General features: G+C 37.5%; 1 protein-coding gene across 3 annotated transcripts in view; it reads left to right on the top strand.

Moving 5' to 3' along the window:
* Nucleotides 1-22243, top strand: part of LOC146480538 (ATP-dependent chromatin remodeler CHD8-like) — a 35266-nt gene that overhangs the window by 3931 nt on the left and 9092 nt on the right. For all 3 annotated transcript variants that reach the window (XM_085109718.1, XM_085109717.1, XM_085109719.1), the window contains exons 3-34: nt 10-142; nt 361-573; nt 760-809; nt 900-1020; nt 1160-1246; nt 4994-5059; nt 5494-5565; nt 5829-5956; nt 6476-6551; nt 8146-8258; nt 8334-8388; nt 9330-9393; nt 9807-9919; nt 10311-10472; nt 10992-11072; nt 11413-12144; nt 12700-12788; nt 12863-12953; nt 13321-13428; nt 13658-13839; nt 14395-14781; nt 15418-15507; nt 15710-15810; nt 16438-16555; nt 17298-17388; nt 17707-17767; nt 18524-18663; nt 19029-19102; nt 19546-19644; nt 20090-20205; nt 20293-20375; nt 21529-21644. In XM_085109718.1, coding sequence (XP_084965844.1) covers nt 10-142; nt 361-573; nt 760-809; nt 900-1020; nt 1160-1246; nt 4994-5059; nt 5494-5565; nt 5829-5956; nt 6476-6551; nt 8146-8258; nt 8334-8388; nt 9330-9393; nt 9807-9919; nt 10311-10472; nt 10992-11072; nt 11413-12144; nt 12700-12788; nt 12863-12953; nt 13321-13428; nt 13658-13839; nt 14395-14781; nt 15418-15507; nt 15710-15810; nt 16438-16555; nt 17298-17388; nt 17707-17767; nt 18524-18663; nt 19029-19102; nt 19546-19644; nt 20090-20205; nt 20293-20375; nt 21529-21644 — 4212 coding nt within the window. The remainder of the gene's footprint in view (nt 1-9; nt 143-360; nt 574-759; nt 810-899; nt 1021-1159; nt 1247-4993; nt 5060-5493; nt 5566-5828; nt 5957-6475; nt 6552-8145; nt 8259-8333; nt 8389-9329; nt 9394-9806; nt 9920-10310; nt 10473-10991; nt 11073-11412; nt 12145-12699; nt 12789-12862; nt 12954-13320; nt 13429-13657; nt 13840-14394; nt 14782-15417; nt 15508-15709; nt 15811-16437; nt 16556-17297; nt 17389-17706; nt 17768-18523; nt 18664-19028; nt 19103-19545; nt 19645-20089; nt 20206-20292; nt 20376-21528; nt 21645-22243) is intronic.

Raw genomic sequence — 22243 nt, 5'->3', positions numbered from 1 at the left:
TTGTTACAGACCTCCAGCCACTGTCTTGGCAAAACCAGCACCTATTCGAAACAGAAAGGATTCATCTGATGCTGAACCTTCGCCTCCCAATTCTCCCAGCTATTTTGAGGAAGATGTGGGGGACCATGTATCCAGTATCACTGTAAGTTTGAAACTGTTTACATGTAAGTTAAAAATATGAGATAAAGTAAGGCATTGATCATTTTTTGCTGCCGAGCAAACTCCAATTTAAAGTTCCCATCATGTGCAAAGTGTTGGCAACAAACTATCATTGCGCAATTGTTGATATTTGTCCCTAGTGCTAGGGTTTATATATAAAGTCATCCCATCTTTAATTTACCTGTGATTTGTTGTATTCAGCGCCGTTCTCTCAGAGAGCGTAAAAAGAGAACCTACAAGGATGACTTCGACTACAACTTGTCTGATGAGGATGGAGAGAAAGAGCATGTTGAAGGTGCAGTACCAGCAGCAACTTATGCAGGAAGTAGTGCTGGTCATAGTTATGTTCCTGTGGGACCTGAAGTTGAGGAGACAATGACAGTTGAGAAAATTCTAGCCATGAGGGCAAAACAAGTAAGAGTTCTCTTGTTGTATTCATCTTAATTGAATTGTAAGTGTTGCTATATATTATATGAATTTCTCCAAAATGTCACAGTTCTTAGGATGCCTGATGCAGCGATTATAATCTATAGTAATTAATTAATATCTTGAGTTGTGACAAGCTCCTTTTCTAAACTATGTGTACAATATGTTTTGTAGGATGAAGAAGTTGGAGCTTATGAGGAATTCTTTGTCAAGTTTAAGAACTAGTGAGTATAATTCATTGTGGGTCTTGATTACTTATTTTGGTGAAGCTTGTAGAAACTGTTCCTGACCTTTTTATATTTGTCATTTTGTAGTTCTTATCTTCATTGTGAATGGGCAACAGCTGAAAAGCTTGCAAGAGGGGATAAGAGAATACACATGAAAATCAAGCGATACAGAGTAAAACAGCAAAGTTCAATGGCATTCTTCAGTGAGGTATGGGGATAGGGATAAGGGATATTTACTGGTCTTTCATTGGTATTTTTCCAGAGTTAGTCTGAATTTTCATAGTTGTGAATTAGTCTTGATCATTCCTCTGCAAAATATGTTTCTTTTCCTTTTTGCTGATATATAGCTTGATGAGGAACCCTTTAATCCTGATTATGTTGAAGTTGACCGTGTGCTGGATATGTCTACAGGAGTTGATCAAAGCAGCGGAGAGGTAGAAAAGATCTAGTTAAGTTAATATTGTTTATGTCGGAACTAAGTCCACTTTAATTTAAACATTATCTGATTTTGTTTGTATGTGTAAGTTTTGTAACACCATTGTGTCTAGTAAAAGGCAGATTTCCCTCCTAGGATTGACTTTTGGCTGTAGTAAGATTGACAGAAAATTAGTAGTAATAAACTGTTAGTTTATGAGTTGCAAAGACAGCAGATGTCTGTGTTGCTGTTAATACTTTTGCAGGGCATACAGGCAAACAGTTTTCTATTCACAAATGTTGTTTTGCGTGACAGTTTCTCAGACAAGTGGTTGGTTTTTGTGGCTTGTCATATTAACAGCTTATAAAACAGCAGGGGATGATTATATTAGGGCTTTAACGCCATAACTGTTTACACTTGACACTTAATTATCTTCTTTTTTGCCAGGTGTTAATTTGCAGTTTAAGGAGAAGTTGCTCTTTTTTGGATAATAGTTAGCACGCCAATGCTTTTTTGTTTTAATCTTTTGCGAGTGTGGAATTCACACTTATCGTTTTTAAGTGTTGATGGTGGTTATTAAAACATTGTTGATATTCATTGTCAGTACCTGCGAGATATTGATGTCTGCGGTGAAGAGGTCATTTGTTGGTTAAGCAACTAACAGGCATCGCTTATGAGATAAAAATAAACACAGCTTTTCTTTGTTATCCTGCCCAAAAGCCAAATGAATATGGTTTCTTACACTTGCTAATCTTCTTAAAGTGAATGTAATGAGAAGTGTTTATGTGTGAGTAATTTGGAGTGATTTTGTCTTGATCAAATCAGGTGTTTGTGCTAATGATTATTGTTTTGTATGATATGGACCTGAGGAATTAGAGTAATGTATATAAGGTGCAAAAATTGGATACTGCTGTGAATAGATTTTTGAGATAATGAATTCCTCGGCTGACTGCATTTATTTTTTGTAGTTTTACTTGTGCCTGGGTTGCAAAATGACTGTGGAATTTCAGCGTTGTGAACATTAACAGATAGGAAAAGGAACAGTGAAACCACCTACCTTTTATTGGTGGCGATTTACTTTCATTAAGATTAATTTTAGATAAGAATCTTGCGGTTTTTTGCATCTTTAATTTGTGGGCGAGTTGTTTTATGGCTTTTCATTAAACCAGACCCTGCCATTCTTGTCTAAGAATTATGTAAATTATGTAGCTATTCTGCCTTCAGTGAGAATGAATAATTAAAACCCTTCTTGCTTGGAATACAGTGTTCATCAAAGCCTTGATCACAAATTTTTGACTTTCTTGTTAAGATCTAAGTAAATTTTTTGAGTGCAACTTTTAACTATGTCAAATAGATCATTTAACTTGTAGAATTTGATTGTAACTGGTTGTGTTTGGTTAACTCTGGAATATTAACATTATTTTGAATGTCTTCACTCCAAAGTGTTTTATGTTGACTATAGGTTTTCTACAACTGTACATAAAGCGCTAAAAGATAAGAAAACGATATTTAACTGACATTACCATTCAGTAAGTCAGTGGAGTTCTTGATTGTGCTTCAAGGAGAAATTGTAAATATCTCTCAGTCCACAATCGACAGTTACGTAGGGAGTCATGATGTGTTCAATATTTGGCACTGCCGTTTGCTCTTATCATTTTCCTTTTATTCATACCTTCAGTGCTTGGTAAAAGTTGTAATGATGGTGGAGGTTTTGATGGCAGAATTTCTTAGTTTCTCCATTTCTGTTGGTAATATTTGAACCTCAGTTGTCCATCTCATCAGATGTTATCCAACCATCTCTTGTAAGCATCTCCTGTGAAATACTCTTTAGTGACATCTCAAGAATTGCCAAAGGGGCACTTCCTTCCTGCAGGTGTCTTGGCCTTTGTGTTGGCTGTCTTTTTGGTATTGTCTGCCCAGTGTATGTGCTTGGTTATACTTACTAGTTGATGGACAAGGAAATTGTGTTATTTAAGCCTTAAAAATAGTGTGTAGGGTATATGTGAGATCCCCATGAGTGAAACAAGACTCTGAGAGAAATTGAGAGTTTGTGATGACCAGTAGTAAATATTCTTCTCAACACTGTTCAAGGGAAATTGGTGTCTGTGTGAGGCACTGTTCCAAGCAAGTTTAAGTCTGTCGATGGTGTAATTCGATGGTCAACTTTTTAACTGTTTGATGCATAAAAAGTGTTGAACATTATAAGGCAAGTTTACGTCTGTTGATGGTGTTATTTGTTGATTAATTTTTTTTATCTTTTTTATGCATAAAAAGTCTGCATTTGTAGAATTTGTTGTTTAATTTTTATTGTTGATTTAACATTGTTTACTGTTAAATTTGGGTAATAGGTTGTTTGCTTATGGCATGTGTTTGTCCTATTCGATGTCTGAGTTGTGCAAACTGTGTTGTAGAGAATTTTGCTCTGGTTTCAAGTCGTTGTTAACCTCCCAGAATCTCTCAAATGTTTCTTATGCATAAACGTAATGTACTGTTGTGGTCTATGTTAAAGTGGCTTTTACTTGACAATAATGCATGCATCTTGCTGTGTTTTTCATCCTTTTAATAAAGAAAGATTTAGAATTATGTTTTAAGACAAATGGTCAATGGCAGAAATGACCACGTGACTGTAGTTGTCCTACATTCACCACTCTGTTTTTAGCTAGTCTGTCATTAGAATTGACTAGTTTTAGGTTAGCATCAAATACCAGAATTATTTTGAACTATTTTCATTTATGTACTATCTTTTCAAGAAAGCAAAAACATGAATCTCACGTTTCCTGTTTACTGTTAAGTTATCATATTCTAAATCTCCCTATTAAGTCACTTTAACACTTCAAAAATAGATTAATTTAACAGCAGAATGTCTGTTCAGGGCAGATCAAATTACTTTCCTTTATCTCTACTTGAAGTCAGTTTGACCTGTGACATCTGGATGTTTGACTTGTCTGTTTTGGTCCTTTGCTATATTACAGTTGTCTCCAAGGAGGTTTCCTTATTAGTTCTGCATTGCTGTGTCTAACAAGCAGCTGTAATTAACTGCAGCAGGAGAACCTCCAACAAAAACTAAATGCTTGTCAGACAAGTCCCTGAATTGAATCTGCCAGGGTACTTCACTACGAGCATATACTCACTTGTGAAAAATTCCACAACTTGCTCAGTCACTCCAGTATTAGTTAATTACCTTAGACATGCAACTAGCGATATAGACCATGCTTTGAAACAATTTTCGTATCTGCTATTGATCCTAGAATCCTTTAAAATGGCTTGAAAATCTGCCCATTTCCTCTGGTAATCACTGTATGCTTTCAAAAACAATTACCAGTAGGTTCTTTGGTTGAACTTGAGAAGTAATGCAAAACATGTAAAACTTGTGATTTGCAGTCTCGGTTTGAGTCCTCTAATAATACAGTGACACCTTTCCTTAAAAGTTGATGTCTAGTACAGATGTTTAAGGTGACTGTGACTTTAAATTCATTCATTACCAGTTTACTGTCACGTAAACACCAAATTGTGTTCATTGGTCTTCTTTTTTCTCTGTGGAGTGTGGGAAATTGGCGGATTTTCAGGCCATGTCCAAAGCTGTCTAAAGTTGAGGAGTCTAGGTTACTTTGTGTTTAGTAACGTTAAATAAGAAATCCTTTCTTAATGTGCATTCAGTTGTATTTAGTATCTTGTATATTTTGCTTTCATGCTAATTGTTAATCATAAAATGGAAGTGTTGTATTGCTTGTCTAATGTTAATTGCCTTCATAAATTGCATCTGCAGCCAATCACACATTACCTTGTCAAGTGGAGATCACAGCCATATGAGGAAAGCACGTGGGAAATTGAGGTTAGTAACCCCAAGATGCACTTTTCAGACAGTTTTGTCTACCTCATTACCATTTCCACTAACAGATAAAGAGTTGAATAATTTTGCAAATTACATAAAACACCCTTAGCTCAAAATGAACAAGAACTGCGTATTTCATGCTTGTGATCTTTATGCCACGTCCTTTATCTGGTAACCAACTTTTTACCCTCAGTGGCAAACATTTAATCTTTGTTGATGATTCAAAAAGACAGCTAAAAATTTAAGCTAAGGGCCCTTGTTGTTCAAAGAGCAGATCACTCAGTGCATAAGACACTATATATTGGTTAAAACATTCTCAAGTAATACATTTCATTTCCTGGTTTGTGGTTTATGTGTTGAAAAACCAGAACCAGGAGCTCTGAAGCTCAATGCTTTGTCAGAAAAGTGTTTTAATGGCTAATATTTATTCACAGGCTGATGTCGAGGAAGATAAGGTCCAACAGTTTCAGAAGCTGAAGGAACTCCCACCAATGCAACTGAGACAAGTATGTTGAAACAAAGCCAATCAATCTGGACACGTTGAGTAAAGAATTGTTACAAGCTTGACCCTAAGAAAACCCTCACCCATATTATTTACAGAAAATGGCATTTCATGTTGTTGTTTGTGGGGGGTTGTGATATGTGAAATTCATTTGCAATGGTGTGTTTGCTTGAAGTGTCTGTAGTTCATTTGCTGCTTGAACCCTGATTAGTATGAGTTTTCCCTCTAGTGAATCTAGCTTACTATGGTTTGTTTGTTTCTTTGCAGTTCCGTCCCCGGCCGTACCCTCATGAGTGGTATAAGATGGATGCATCGCCAGTGTACAATAATGCCAATGTGCTGCGTGAATATCAGTTAGAAGGTGTAAACTGGCTTACCTTCTGCTGGTGTAACAGGTGAATAATTCCTCATCTTTGCTGTGTTGCTGTGAAGTTTCTATGATAAGACGGAAGCAGACAGTGACTTTCTACCACCACATTTAGCTCAAATCAAACAACACCAGCCAGCTCTGCACTTTAATTATATCCAGAAACCTGATCTAATCTTTACCTTATCTGTACAATTCAGGGCCCAGTTGCTCAAAGCTCTGTTAAAGCTAACCCATGATTAGAAGTTAACCAGATAACACCACGCAGCTGGTGTATTTAAAAAAGTGGGTTCATTGTTCAAAGGACTTAAATAACCCATGATTTAGTGTGAACTTTGATTCTGCTTAAATACTAATTGCCAAAGATTTTTCCAAAAGATTTTTTCCCTTCAGTTTTGAGTAAAATTTTTCTTTATCTTAAGCTTAAAATTGAATTTTTTTTCACAGAGCAAGATGAAAACTTCTAAATAGCAGTTCAAAGTTCAATGCTGAAGCAATCGTTTGTATGCTTAATCTGGTTTTCGTTTATGTAATTTTTTTCATCTAGGCAAAACTCCATCTTGGCTGATGAAATGGGTCTTGGAAAAACCATCCAGTCTATTTCATTTCTCATTGAGATGCAAGTGAGTATGGGACTGGCTCAGAAATATATAATGTAACCTTTTCAACTCCACGTTGTGGATTAAAAATAAATTGCAGCGAACACCATATGGTTTGGTACAGGGGGCAAAGCTCACCACTGTGTAAAACATCAGGTTTTGGAGTTGTGAAATTCTCAGTATAATCAATTCAATTTCGGGAGAAGCACAGCGACGTGGCAAACTACAGAAGAAGGCTTCCTTCCTTGTGACAACAGCAGTGTGACCTGTCATGTTGTAGCCAAAAGGACACCAGTAATGCTAATCAAGCCTAGGAGGGCACTCTCTGTAGGTTGCTGTAATGTGGGAATAATCCATAGTGCAGGAAAGACGTGGCAACTACGCATTCAGTTATTTAATATACATGTATTAGAACATACAGTACCGCTCAAAAGTAAGATACCAGTCTCGTCTCATTTCTCACGAGACAAAAGTTGCATCTCTCGATTTAAGATTCTGGTATCGAGAGACGCAACTCTCGTCCCTCGATACGGGAATCTCGTCGTGTGAGAATCACGGAAGCGTAAATTTTGGAATATTACCAAATTTAAGTTTCTTGCGAGAAGAAAAACACTCATCTCTTGATGCGTTTATCTGTGTCATTTTTAACATGGCCCGTACCAACAGTGGATGATTCCATCGTACATGTATGTTTGCATCGTATGACCTGATTTGACATGAAATAATTTTGCCTTCATTTAGTTCAAAGGTTTTGATTCATGCACAATGTAAGAGATGATTTATTTTACAAATATCATGTCTTCAGTTACTTCAAAGGTTTCGTTTAGTGACGAGTTTGCAAAGCAGTGCGCTAAGTGAACTCGCGGGCAAATCAATTTGCAATTGAAACTTTTCCTGTTATGGAGTCAAACTTCTTTAAGGGTTGCAAGCAAATGCAATTTCTATCAAGAGAAAACAAAAGTGTGAATAAAGAAAATTTAAAAGAGAAACGTTGAAGAGCTAGCGTAAACTGCATAGTTCTAGTTGAGAATTGATTTCAGAAAGGACCTAGAGGTCTAAATCACAAAGTACAGTGTATATACACACACATTTGGTCCTCAATCAGTCCGTAAATCGCTTTTCAAAGCAAGCTCGATTTCATTTGCAACCGAGTTCACGATCAATAAGCTTGCATTCGAACTCCATAAATTCAGCTTGCTGCATGACAAGGGTGTCACACTGTATCAACAACACTGACACTCGACTTGATATTCTGGCAAAACTCTTGTGAAAAAAGTCAAGCTTTAATACTTGCAGTTTTTTCAGCCTTTTGCGAGATGAGGATCTTGTCTCTCGATATGAGACTCTCAGACTCTAGTCTCTCGTTGTGTCTCGCGAGAGGGTGGTAACTTATTTTTGAGCTGTACTGTACAGTGGCAATTTTGGCTTTCATTACTTTTAAGGGACTCGCGCTATATAGAGAAAACACTGTCTAAGTGCAGGCGGAAAATACGCAACATCATTCATTATGATGACTTATGTAATAATAACTTATATTATAATGGTTACTCGGTGATGATTGAAAGAATAAAGAATTTAAGAGTTGTTGAGGCTAAGGACTTTGTTTTTATATCTGCAGAGATATGGTGTTAGAGGGCCTTTCCTTGTGATTGCCCCACTTTCCACGATTTCCAACTGGCAAAGGGAATTCGAGACTTGGAGTGACATTAATGCCGTTGTCTACCATGGAAGGTAACTTTGCCTTTTGCTCTGTATTTGTTCCTGGATTAATATCGTCATTTACTTAAAAGGGTTTTATCTTTTCAGTGCATCCAGCCGTCACTTGATTCAGGAGTATGAATTTTACTTCAGAGATGAACATGTAAGTTCCATTTTTCCTTCTAAACAGTCACACATTCACAAAGGCAACTTCCCACATCAATTGTTTGTTTTACCCTGTTACCTATCCATTTTATTAAAATACAATGTAATACTTTTATTGAACATTTTCTTTAAAATTCACCTCTCCAGCTAGTTATTATAAATTGTGTCACAATGGAGGTTATTTAGGAACCAGTCAGCACACCACAAACGCTTTCAATTTCTAGTTGTAGGCCTTACTTTAAATCTAGGTAGTGATTGACTAAGAGATTGTAACCTAAGTGCTAGTTGCATATATAAGAGCATGTTACAACAAGTCTTTAGGCAGAAATGGAAAACTGGACATTCAAGAGTCATGTTTCCATTGTATTATTTTAAAAAGTGGGGAGAGGCATTAAAATCCTTTTGCCAAATACTTTGCATTGAAGAAAAAAAATAAGTTGAATAGAAATAAGTTCATTTTACAGACCAAAATGTTTTTCACTGCATTACTTTTTTTTGAACACTGAAAAGCTTGAAAATGATTCAGTGTGTGTATTTATTGAAATTATTGAATAGAAGATACATCTCTCCTGCTGACTCAACAGAACATGTGTCATTACAGAGTTTGTATTCAAAATGTTTGGCTAAAAAAAAAAACAGAAGAGGAGTAGAAATACATTGTTTCTAACATTTTGGATTTTTTGGATTTTAATTGAATTGATCTTAGGGTGTGTTTCTTTGGGAAAATCTGAATCTCAAGTTTTGATCCAACAGTACTCAGATCATGGTGCATCAAAGAAACCAATGAATTTTTACTCAGAGTGGATTCATCGGTTCCTTTGATACACCATGATCTGAGTGATCTTGGATCAAAAATCCAGATTCAGATTTTCCCAAAGAAACGCACCCTTATTTCCTGCCATAATGTACTGAAGAGTTTGCTGTGTTTGTTTTTTTCAGGGCCAACCAATTCCTGGATTATTCAAGTTTGAAGCAATGATTACAACTTATGAAATAATCATAGGTAAAAAAAATGGTTGTTGATTAAACAGCTATTGGTCTCTGAAATGATTGTGTGACTGTTATTGTGGTTTTATTTCGTGGATAATAGCCCTTACAGAGTAAATGCCCCACTGTGATAGTTTCATGTTTTAGAATAGACCATGTAGTTCCCTCATCACCTTCCTCACAGTATTTAAACCCAGTGAAACAAAATGTTGCCCCGTGGTTGTAAAATTGTTGTGTTTATGTTTGAGGAAGAGAGTTGATAATACCGGTATGCTTTTTTTCTTAGTTTAGCCGCTTGAGCTTTCTTGTAAGCAGCTTTCTCAAATAGTTACTCCCTTTAGGGGTGAGCAATAACCCAGCTGCTTTTCTAAGAATTGTATTTCACAACGGCAAAATGGCTTGCTTTTTTTTTCTTTTCTTGCAATGAAGCTGACAACATGCAACTGAGTGCAGTGCCTTGGAGGTGTGTGGTTATAGACGAAGCCCATCGCTTGAAGAACCGCAACTGCAAGCTTCTTGAAGGACTTAACAACTTGAGCATGGTATAACAATCATTTACTCTCGTTTCAGTATTAACTAGCAAATTTCAGCCTTTTATATCATGTGTCGGGCCTTCATACATGAGGCGCAGTAGTCCATTGAGTTCTGTAGGCGTGGTTTTTATGTCCTTGGAAAATGTACAGAACTTACATTGTTATAGATTTTTCTATCCACCCATCTATGAACAAGTATCAATGAAACTTACTGTCCTATTAGAGAAAGCTAAGCAATAAATTGATGGGTAATCCAGGAATGAACTTCCTTCTCAAACATGTAGCTAGATCAAGAGGCGAATAAGATTTTAGCACTGTCCTAATTTTTCACGTGACCCAATTCTCGTAGAGACAGATGTATACTTCTCAGGATCAGTAACGTTGTTACTGTTGTTTTTAGGAACACCGGATATTGCTGACAGGAACTCCTCTTCAAAACAATGTGGATGAGCTGTTTAGTCTTCTGAACTTCCTTGAACCAGCGCAGTTTCCCTCTCAAGTGGCATTCCTAATGGAGTTTGGTGACCTCAAAACTGAAGCTCAAGTAGAGAAACTCAAACAGGTGTGACCCCACATTAATGATAAGCTAGGGCGTAATGTACAGTACCGAGAAATTCTTTGGACCAATATAGACAGAAATATTATTTTGTCTGTGAACTTTAGAACTTGATACAGAAAATATTTGAATTTGAACATCCTATGTCAAAATGATGCTAAACATGTTAGACTACCGAAAATCGGCAGAAATTACTGGTATTGTTTTGATCAAGGATGATGCTCTAAATAAGTGCAGGCAGTGCTAGGTATTGTGTTAATGTACAGTTAAAATTTATTGTCAGAACTAACATTCAAAGAAGATCAAATGTGTGTACATGAAACATTTGTCCATCACAACTGCTGCTGTTACATTTACTCATCATAAATTCACTAAAAATATACAGTATGTGTCCAAAACAGATAATCAGACGTGTTGTGTTAAAAATAATTTGTCATTTTTTATTATTAGCTGCAAACTATGAATTGTAGAAGAATGATGTACAGTGGCAGAACATTCAATTTTTTTTGTCTGATTTTCCTTTAGCTTCTGAAACCAATGATGTTGAGAAGACTGAAGGAGGATGTTGAGAAAAACATTGCCCCTAAAGAAGAAACCATCATAGAGGTGTGTTTTTCATATTCTACTGATATTTGTCTGCTAGCAAGTTAACCTGAGACAGAAGTCAGATTTTCTATGTTAATTTTTGTCTTTTCATTTTATTCTATTCATTTTCATTTGACTGGCGCATATGCGTAATACTGGAAATTAGAGACATCTTCCTGAGTTTATCCTGCATTGATCATTAGTTTGTGGTTAATGTCATTTTTATTTTGGTTGAGTTGGCTTTTTCTTTCAATTTAAGTGTGGACAGTGGCAACTTACCTTTATCCAATAAAAAGTATGCTGCTCTCCTTAGCAATTGTTTTATTTTTTGTTTGCTTACATGTTACGGCTTCACTTTCAGGTGGAACTTACAACTATCCAGAAAAAGCTGTATAGAGCCATTCTTGAGCGAAACTTTGCCTTTCTCAGTAAGGGAGCAACTTCCAGTGCAAATGTACCAAACCTGATGAACACAATGATGGAACTTCGCAAATGTTGCAATCATCCTTTCTTGATCAATGGAGCTGAGGAGAAGGTTCTTGCTGAGCACCACTTGTCAATGACTGAAAAGACGGTTAAACATGCGACTGTCATGATTGATGCTTCTGGAAAGCTTGTGCTAATTCATAAACTTTTGCCAAAACTGAAAGCCAATGGGCACAAAGTCCTTGTTTTCTCACAGATGGTCCGTTGTCTTGACATTCTAGAGGACTACCTTGTTCACATGAGGTATCCATATGAGAGAATAGATGGCCGTGTGCGAGGAAATCTGCGACAGGCTGCTATTGACCGGTTCAGCAAGCCGGACTCGGACCGCTTTGTTTTCTTGTTGTGTACGCGAGCTGGAGGATTAGGAATCAATTTGACAGCTGCTGACACTGTGATCATTTTTGACTCTGATTGGAATCCTCAAAATGACATTCAAGCACAGGCAAGGTGTCATCGTATTGGACAAAGCAGGTCTGTTAAGGTGTACAGACTTATCACTAGGAATTCTTACGAGCGTGAAATGTTTGACAGGGCAAGCATGAAGCTGGGTTTGGACAAGGCAGTGCTGCAGTCCATGAATACCAAGGAAAATGCAAGTAACAATGTAAGGACCGACAACATACCTTTCTTTTCATCTTTCTATTTCTGTAACTTTCTAGAAACAGGAAAATTTAAGGAGTTATGTAATATTTTAAGAAACAGAAAAATAGTTGTCCGTAATTAATTGGTAGAGTTATGGAAAAATCGCTTGAAGATTGGAGGAACTCAAACACCAACGTAAACTGTTATTTCCACAACAGTTGCCTGTTCTCCCAAACTCCTAGTTGTTTTTCTCTTCCTACGGAAACATGGAAATTGTTTTGTTTTCCCTGAATGTAACACCTTTATATTCTCCAGCAAACTGATGAAGGAACAATCATACAAATTATGTACCCCCCCCCCCCCCCACGTGGTGAAATTCTGTATAACCTGTTATTTGAATGAATTACAGAACTGCAAAGTTTTTTGAGCATTCCTCTGTAACGTCCCCGCTACCCTTGGACATCGGATTTTGTAATAATAACAAATACTATTAGCCAGCTTTTAGCAACTAAAGGCATGCAATCTTTTTGGCCTTCAAGTTATTGATCTGATTATCTGATCTGATTATGTTTCCCAGCAAACAATGTCCAAGAGAGAGATAGAAGACTTGCTGAGAAAGGGTGCATATGGTGCCATCATGGAAGAGGAAAATGATGACAGCTCCAAGTAAGTGTCGTCACTCTGATGGCGATTTCTTGGTATTTCAACACTCTTATGTACTGTTTCTGTTATGCTTTTAGGTTTTGTGAAGAGGACATTGATCAAATTCTTGAGCGACGCACACAAGTCATTCAGATTGAGTCCCAGGGGAAGGGATCAACTTTTGCCAAGGTATGCAAGTATCTCAAGTTCAGTTCAGTTCAGTTCATTTTATTCATACTTCGATATTTTGTTAAATTTACAAAGTATGTGCTTAAGTGATAAAACAATAAAGAAGAAAGATGGAAAAGATGGCTTTGTGGGGGGAGTGTGCAGTGCTTAGAGGAGCATAGCTTTCAAGCCAACCACCACATACATGAGTTTTGAGATCTCTTCATCTTCACATGGCACTGTACCAAGTTCTGTAATTTTAGAACCTTAGTTTGCTGGCTGTAAAAAAGGGGTATGATTCGTATAAGTAGTGTGAGTGAAACATTTGCTCACAACAAAGAGATCACAAGGCGTGGTTGTCTAAGAAGGTTTTTTTTGTCCCTTGCAGGCAAGCTTTGTTTCATCCAAAGGTGAGGAGGAAATTGACATTGATGATCCTGACTTCTGGCAGAAATGGGCCAAAAAGGCTGATTTGGATGTTGATCTCATGAACAAGGTAACATGGCCTGTCATCTGAGCAAACTATTATAATTTTTAAATCACATTTTAACCCATCCACTTGCATTTAGTAGTTTGATTTTTGTTTGGATAAAGTCAGTGATGTCAAGAATGGAAGTAGCCAAGAGAGTTGTCAAGGAGGGTGTTTGTGGTTTTATTTATGATACTCTAAAATCCTCATTGATTGCAATACAAATGGAAGCATTGGCTTTTTTTCTTTTTTACAGGATAATCGCATCATTGATGCCCCACGACAGCGAAAACAGACTAAGCGGTACGGCAATGAAGATGGTGATTTTGAATTATCAGACTTGGATCTTGAAGAAGATGAAGAAGCACCTTTGCCACGGCGGTCATCTTGGACCAGAGTGGAATGCTTCAGGGTGGAAAAGAACTTGCTAATTTATGGGTATGTTTTTTTTCCTTGCTGTTATGGATTGCCTTAAAAAAAACAGTCAACTGTTTTTGTTCAACCAGGCTGGGTTGTTCAAAAGCCGATAAACGCTTATCCAGGATTAGAAGTTGATTGAGGCTTTCATCTCGCTCATTGCAAATGGTTTTAAATGCTAATTTCAAATTAAAGGTAAAGAAAAGTCTAAGTAAAAATTGAGGGCCAAAAATCTTTTGGAAGAATCTTTATTGATTAGCAATTAAAGTTTGCGTTAATCCAGGATTAGCTAGTTAATGAGGCTTTGAACAACTGGGCCCTGGAGTACAGCCGCGAAGAAGCGCTGGTGGTCGTTTAGTGTAGAGGTGCCCTTTTTTTCTTGTCTAAATGAATAATGGCATCAGTATTGCAATAATAAACTTCACATTTTAATTTTGATGGGAATGCTTGACCTACCTTCACTGTAAAAATACAGGTAATGAAAACATCCCAGCTTCCTTTCCACTGTTATTTGTTGTGTGTAGTGTTGGTGAAAATCAAGTTATGATTTTGTACATATTTTCTATGTTTGCTTAGGTGGGGACAGTGGAAGGATGTCATTGCTTCAGGACGATTCAAGACCAAGGTTTCTGAAAGGGATGTGGAAGCCATATCTCGCACTATCCTTGTCTATTGTCTCCACCATTACAAAGGGGATGAGAAAGTCAAAGGATTCATCAGAGATCTTGTGAAGGCCTCTGCCACACGAGAACGTCTTCCAAGTGAGGAAAGAGATGCGACTTACACGCCGTTACCAATTGCAGGCAAGGGCAAGGGGAGAAACAAGAAGGGAAAGACCTCCACCAACAAGAACAAAAGTGCCATTGCACTGCTTGAAGTCAGCAGTGAGTGGCGAACATGTGATCCTGAAACTCTTATACTGGATGAAGGTTACAAGAAGCATTTACAGCACCACTGCAACAAGTAAGATTACTTTTTCTCTGTTGTGCTTTCAATTTGAAGATGCATAGTACCTGTTAAAAGTATGTGGGCAGTCTCTTTCGAGTGAACATGAATATATAAAAAATGTTTTTAAACTGTGGTTGAAAGATTAAATAGAAGAGCGACCCTAGCCGTTGTAAAGCTCGAGAGAAGCTAGTATCAAGGATTGAGGCTCAGTCTGCCTGTCATTTTGTTGCCAAATGAAACTTGATACATTTGAATGATTTTAGTTTGCCTAGCATGTGACCAAAATCTTCCCAGTGTTTTCAATTTGACAATTCCTTTCTACGTCCAGACTATGGATTCTGTCACCATTTTATAGCATCGAAAGGGGCTTTCAATGTTGCTTAAGTTTCTATTTTGGCTTTATTGAAAGGAAATACAGAAATGTGTGAAGCATTACAGCGCTCAGTGGTTGGTGCTATGATCGTATGCAAATTTTCAGTGTTGAAATTTGTTCAAGTGAATACTTGCCCAACAATGAAAACACTTTGCACAAGAAAGCAGAAGCCATGATTATTGTTCTTTATCCAACACAGTCTGATTGAAAAATTCCAAAATGAAACAAGAGGAAAGATTGTATTATTTAGCTCTTGTTATCTGTCTCTTGTCTGCTAGGATTCTGTTGCGTGTCAAACTGCTGTTTTTCTTGAGACATGAGGTGATTGGTACTCTTGGACCAAAGATAAAGGAAGGATGCAATGCGAGGTTAGTTCCAAGACTTATTCCTATTCAGTAAATTGCTGCTCTGTTCTTGCTTGTTGGGTTGGAAAGTGGGGTTTTCAGATTTTAAAGCTTTCCTTCTACATTATTTTGTGCAAGGTTTGTTTAATAATATACTGTTGCTTTTTTCTTTCTTCTTATCTTTTTTTACTTGTACTTGATTTTCTCCCTTTTTTTAACTTTCTAGTGATTTGGACATTGTAATCCACCCCCCAGAAGGTGATCCCCCTGCATCTTGGTGGGATGAGGAGTGTGATAAGTCACTTTTGATTGGAGTCTATAAGTATGGTTAGTATGTTTACCAGTCAATGTTCTCATTTATACACATAAAGACTAATAATTTGCACATAACAGTCAATTGACTTGATTTGGCCCAACTTCGTCCCTTGGGTCTTCACAACATTCTAAATGGAGGACGGCAGGAAAGACCCTGTGCTGGAAGATATGCCACGAAGGAGAGAAAAATTGGCCTGATTTATAAAAATCTGTGGCATTGCTTCAGATTTTTTTGAATCAGGTTAATTTTCACCTCTCACTTAACCAACAGAAACCAAAAGGCTCTCAGATTATAGTGTGTAAATTGGCCCATTCGATTGGATCTACCAATCAGGCCAATAAATCGATACATGTGAATTTTCCTTTACTGGTTATGTGTGTACAGGCTGGACTAGTCTGTTTATAAGCTGGATGAGGTGTACATGTGCTGTACAACAAACGAGACATGCCTGTTGATCACGTGCCTCCCTATTCATGCCAGTTGAAAAGTTAAAAGATCCCTGTTGGGACATTCTAGGAGGATTTTTGATCTAATGTGTGCTACCTTGTGCAGTTTTGATCTGATGAAATGTGATTGGTTGGTAATTAAAATTGTTATCTGTTTTCTCACCTCTGTCTTTTCGTTATGCATTTCCTTAGGATATGAGCATTACAAGACAATGCGAGCAGATCCCACTTTGTGTTTCCTGTCCAAAGTTGGTCTTCCTAACAACATGAATGATTCCACTGCTGGTGAACCTACTGACCCAGATGATAGGCAAGTGCTGTTGTGTCTGTGTTAATAAAATTACAGTTAATCTTCTGACAGAGTTACCCAGAATGGATAGACTGTTCCTTTTGGGGCTTTAAGTAACTTAGAAGCAAGTTGCTGTGCATTTGAGCAAATTTTCTTTACCTTATTTACCCTGGGTTTTTCTTTAGCTTTTGACCTTAGGGGGAGGTTGCACATTCATCCTTTCATAACTTCAAGACCAGTAAAGCTGCATGTATGATAATGAAACTAGAAGGTAAATAGTATGCCTGAAACAGTTTCTTTTTAAGGTCCACAAAACAGGAGAATGATGCCATACAAGGCAGGAAGTGTCATTCTTCTGTACAGCTGTCACCTTAGATTTCTCAATTTCTCCAAGAAGAAATGCTAAAATGGTATAAAATGTAAAAGCAAGGATGGCTAACAAACCCCCCCTCCCCCCCCCCCCCAAAAAAAAGGCTCATATTAATTTCAGTACCACATTGGCATTTTTGCTATAATGCTAAAGCAGCTTCATTTATTTTGCCCATGACCTTACCTGCTATGCATTGAGAACTGACAGGGTTAAAAACATCCTTGAAGTGATGTTCAAACATGTTAGACTACTGAAACACAGGAGGAAAATTGCTTTGCTGATCAAGGATGTTCTTTACAAACCTTTCCTAAGTACATGTTAATGAAGTGTACCAAACTGACTTACAAAAATGAATACTGAAACATATTTCAAAAAATTTCTTTCATTCTTTAGAGATGAGGATGATGCAAATGATGACCCTGACTATCAACAACCAGCCAGCGTTTCACAGAAAGATGATGACATGGATGATGAAGATGATAAGGTAACTGTTGATGTGGTTATTACATGTTCCTCTGTCGCAGTCGGTGATTAAATGTTTGCTGTTCACATCCTGAATATTGGGATGACACAACCTTACCTACAATGAGACTGTGATGGATGTATTTTTAAGTCAGTGATGCAGGCATACTTGGAAAAGGAAATCCGAGTTCTCTCAAGAGGAGTCGAACCTGTGACCGTCTGATTACTAACTAGTTCAGTTGCTCTACCACTGTTGTTTATGCCATCTCTTAGGGATGTTAAATGTGTGATGCAGTGTCGTGTCATTTAGATAATAAGAAGATACAAACTATATTTTCAGGACACAGTTTCTGCTGTATCGTCACCTGGTACACCTCGCAAATCAGACAAGTTGTATGAAGGTAAGATTTACTTCTTTCACTTTGATCATGTCTGCTATTCAGAGAGATCTGCAGCCGTCAATTAAGAAAAGAGTCTCCATCCACAAAAGGGGAACCAACCACCTTGATTTAGCCTTGCTACTATTTGCAGGTAGCTAAGTTCATTATCTGGCCTCTATCACAAAACAAAGTGTTGTTGTTGTTGTTGTTGTCATTGTTGCAATAATACACCAAATTAAAATGCTAATGTTTCAATTTAGCTTTATTCAGATCTATCCAAAAAAAACTGTATTGTTCAGGATTATTCCACTGATAAAAAGAACCTAATAAATGAGCATTCGGGCAAAAACAACCAAGGAAAAGAACTTCAGTCATTTAGTAGCTTAATTATTTTCCCACCTCTGCTAGCAGGGAACTTATTTATTGTGTTGTTATGCTGCAAAGACATGCTTACTATCAGAGGTACATTGAAAACAGCAATTGCTTGTAAATTGTTGTTTCACCAGTGAGGGATTTAATGAAGGGGCTCCACTCCTCATTCCATTCTGAAGCATTTCACTCCATGAAATCCAGGCCAGCTTGTTTGGTGGTTACAGCTGCCCTAGAATAATAATATTAATATTATTGCAGGGTAGAATTTTACAGCAGCCAAAGTCAAACTGCAGGACAAGCAACTGTCAGCAACCAACATTACTAATTAAAACTGATACTTTAAACAACCAGTCCTTAAAGAGAACAATATTGATTTAAGTTTTGACTTTTTTTTGGCAATTTTAGCAGTTGGAGGTGAAGGTAGGGGCAATCCAAGTTTAAGATGGCCAACACCATCTGATTTGAACACCAGACTCAGAAGAATCATTGCTGGTTATCAGAGAGTGGTGAAGAAGGCAGAGCTAAAGAAGGCAGCTGCAGAAAAGGTGAGTTAGAACTTTCAAATTAATTGCCCTAGAAAATATTTTACAAGTTAGTTATTAATAGGGGAGATTGTGGGAGAAGGTAGTTTTGTGCCAAGGTGGGGTAGTTCCTAATACTCTTGGTATTTTAGCCTTTGATTATATTCAAGTTGTTTTTTTACATCTGGAAATGACTGCAGTGAAGTAAAATGAACTCCTTAGTACAGTTGTAAGTGTAACTTTGAACCCAGTTGAGATTTTCAGAGTTGATGAGTTGTGTGGGCAGAACAATTTTGTTGGAAGACCAAATCTTACAACCGTTTATGGTAAGCAGTTTTGAGTTATGGTTATTGTGTGGTGTTAATGGTTGTTTTCATACTACCATACAGGAACGAGAAAGAAAAGAGAGGTTTGAAGAGGCTGTGCGGCAGAAAGAATTAAAGAAGGCAGAAATGGCACAAAAGTTAGTATCTTTTTGTTTTTTGATTTATTGACTTTTCCAAGTGGCCAAGTATTATAAAACAGTCTATCAAGGGTAATATTAGAATATTATGAAAACAAATTTATTGCCAATGTGTGTGTACCTAAAGACACAGTGGTAAAGTTGTTAGGGCATACGATACTTTACATCACACTTTTGATCAGAAGATCAGAGGATGGGCGAGTTGAGGTTGGGTTGGTTGCTGCCTTTTTTATTGTTCCCTATAACATTGTCCCAATCTTCTAAGTTGTATAAATGGGTAGTGGCAACAAATTACTGCAGTGGACTAGCATCCTATCCCAGGGGAAGTAGTAATACTCCTAGTTGCTTCATGTTCAGGAAACCTCTGTTTGTTAGACCCATATCCTAAGGCCCATAATGTGAACACCTGTGTGCCTAAATGCAATTACTGTTCTGACTAACAGGTGGTCCAAACGTGAAGAGGTGGACTTCTATCGAACAGTTTCCACTTTTGGTGTCGAGTACAACAGAAAGACTGGTATATACGACTGGTCACGGTTCAGGTGAGTGTGGTAGAAATGACTACTTTTGAATCAAACGTATTGTTATATCCATTCTGCTACCACAGTCAGTGATTAAATGTTTGCTGTTCACATCCTGAGTCATGTGATGACACAACCTTACCTACAATGAGACTGTGGCTACAGCCCGGTAACAGGTAATCCAGCCTTTTGCTGTACATTTAAACTCCTGATCCATGGTGACATGATCCATCAGGATGTACTTGTGTTCCTGTTATGCCCTTTACTACTCTAAAACATTTTAGAGGGTTGTGGGTATTCGGTTGTAACTATATTTTGTGTCACCTCAAAATTTCTCAACTCTGGTGTATGTAGCATCCTTTTATGCTGTTCCTGATAGTTGCCTTCAGTTTGCCTTTACACTCTCACAAGTAACCGCAGCATTTCTTTGAGTTATATTATAACCTTGCCTTGATTGATGCTTTAGACGTCAGGCTCGACTGGACAAGAAGAATGATGAAAGATTGACTGCATACTACATTGATTTCATGGCCATGTGTAGAAGAGTCTGTGGGCAGGCTACTGAAGAAGACGCTGAAAAAGGTTAGTAAAGGACAATAACAATTCAGAAAATAGTCCATCCTTGCTACTGATCATAGGCTTTTGCTTAAATTGTACTTAACTTTGCAGGTACAGGTGTGGAAGGTATTTCGGAGGAAAGAGCCACCAGAAGTCTATACAGAATACAGCTGCTTTCAAAGATTCGAGAGGAGGTAGGGATTTGACAGTGAAAGAGTATATGACAGAATTTTTTTTGGTTGCTTGATCAAATGGCGATGTTGTTCTTGTATGAAAGTCTAAAAAACAATTCTTATCAAATCGAGCCTATATCAATTCTTGTTCCCCACGTTTGAGGCGTATAAAGTGTCAAATTTCAGTTCTATTTGGGTACAATACCATGTAAGATGGGAGACAAGGGAATTTAGGGCTACAATGTTAATACAGTCCCGAACGTTTCTCTATTCCTCAGTTGTTTCATTCTGAGTTTTCAAAAATCCCATTCATATTTTTGTCCACAAAATTTTTTTCCTCTGCACATGAAAAAAACAAAACAAAACTGAGGAATAGAGAAATTGTGAGACTGGGATGCGTGGGATGAAAGTCCCAACCTGATTAGCTCAAATGAACTGCTCTGTTAACTGCTCTTACCGTTGTAATCTTTGATTAATATTTGTTGGACTATTGGGCAGTGCTCAGGGTCTCAAGTCCCTGTCTGTGTTCAACTGTCTGTGTGTCTTACATGTGACACTGGATGCATGCACACACCCATACACAGTCCCAAATTGAAGTGAACGTCATAGTCCAGCTAAGATCTCTCAAGGATTGGCTGGTTCCCCTGTTTCACACAGTAAAATTTAGGGAATTTAGGGCTACAACGTTAATACAGTCCTGAACGCTTAGTCTCACAGCTTCTCTATTCCTCAGTTGTTTCATTCTGAGTTTTCAAAAATCCCATTCATATTTTTGTCCACAAAATTTTTTTCCTCTGCACACGAAAAAAAAACAAAAAAACTGAGGAATAGAGAAATTGTGAGACTAGTGTTCTTATATTGACGTCGCAGCCCTATTATCCCCAGAGCCTGTCAAGTGCATGTTTTTGAACCCGACTGGAAGTGGAATTTGACACTTTTATACGCCTCAAACACAGGAAAGAAAAATTTTTTCTTTGATTTTCATATGAGAACAGCATGAAGTTTTAATCAAACAAATAAAAAGTGTCCTGTCATATACACTTTTAAGTCAAATTAATTTGCAGGGATTGTATGACTGATTGATTAACTGGCAACCAAAATGTTTTGCTATCTTTTGAGTTGGCAGTTTTATAGTCAAATTAACTGATTAAACGTTGATCTTAATATTTTGAAGGTTTTGCCTCATGAGAAGTTAGAGGAACGTCTTCAACTGGCACAACCATCTTCAAGCTTTCCTGATTGGTGGCAGTGTGGCAAACACGACAAAGACCTGCTCATTGGAGTAGCCAAGTAAGTTATTTGGCTTGTTTGTAATTTTTATAAGGTGGCCTAGCAATCACCTAAAATTCCAGGAAAGGTTTTTGCCTTGAGTAAGTGGTCATTTCTTGGAGATCTCGATTAGCGATCTTACTAAACAGTAGACAAATGGTCATTTAACCCATTAACGGCCGAGGCGCCCAAAACCGGCCGATAAATTTCGCACGTCCGCGCTAGGTTCCTGCCTCCCCTAGAAGGGATAATTTTGTCCTCTATTGTTCTAATTGTCTTTAGAAAAGACTGACCAATCAGAATCTATCGTCTGCGCATATATTTTTAGGTCTTAAAGGGGTCTAGACACAAAAAGGTTTTTGTCTTCCGAAAATATCAGATTTCATCGATGATGGTGGGCCACGCGCTTTACGCTTAAATATTCAAGATGCCAATTTCGCATTTTCCGAAGGAAAACACACCTTTTCAAAACGGTAAATCGAAAGAGGAACTTCTAAGGAATACTCGACAGTTTCAACAGCGGAAATCCAAGCATTAACGGCGAAGAAATTATGCTTCGAGGAAAATTTGTAGTTTTACTGAGGCGACGAGCTGGCGGACATCTCAAATCATTATTTTCG

The sequence above is a fragment of the Pavona decussata genome, unplaced genomic scaffold, assembly GCF_977016875.1.
Source record: "Pavona decussata unplaced genomic scaffold, jaPavDecu1.1 SCAFFOLD_53, whole genome shotgun sequence".
In the NCBI taxonomy this organism is placed as follows: Eukaryota; Metazoa; Cnidaria; class Anthozoa; order Scleractinia; family Agariciidae; genus Pavona; species Pavona decussata.
Note: the sequence above shows the minus strand (reverse complement) of the source record. Positions and strands in the feature narration are given on the sequence as shown.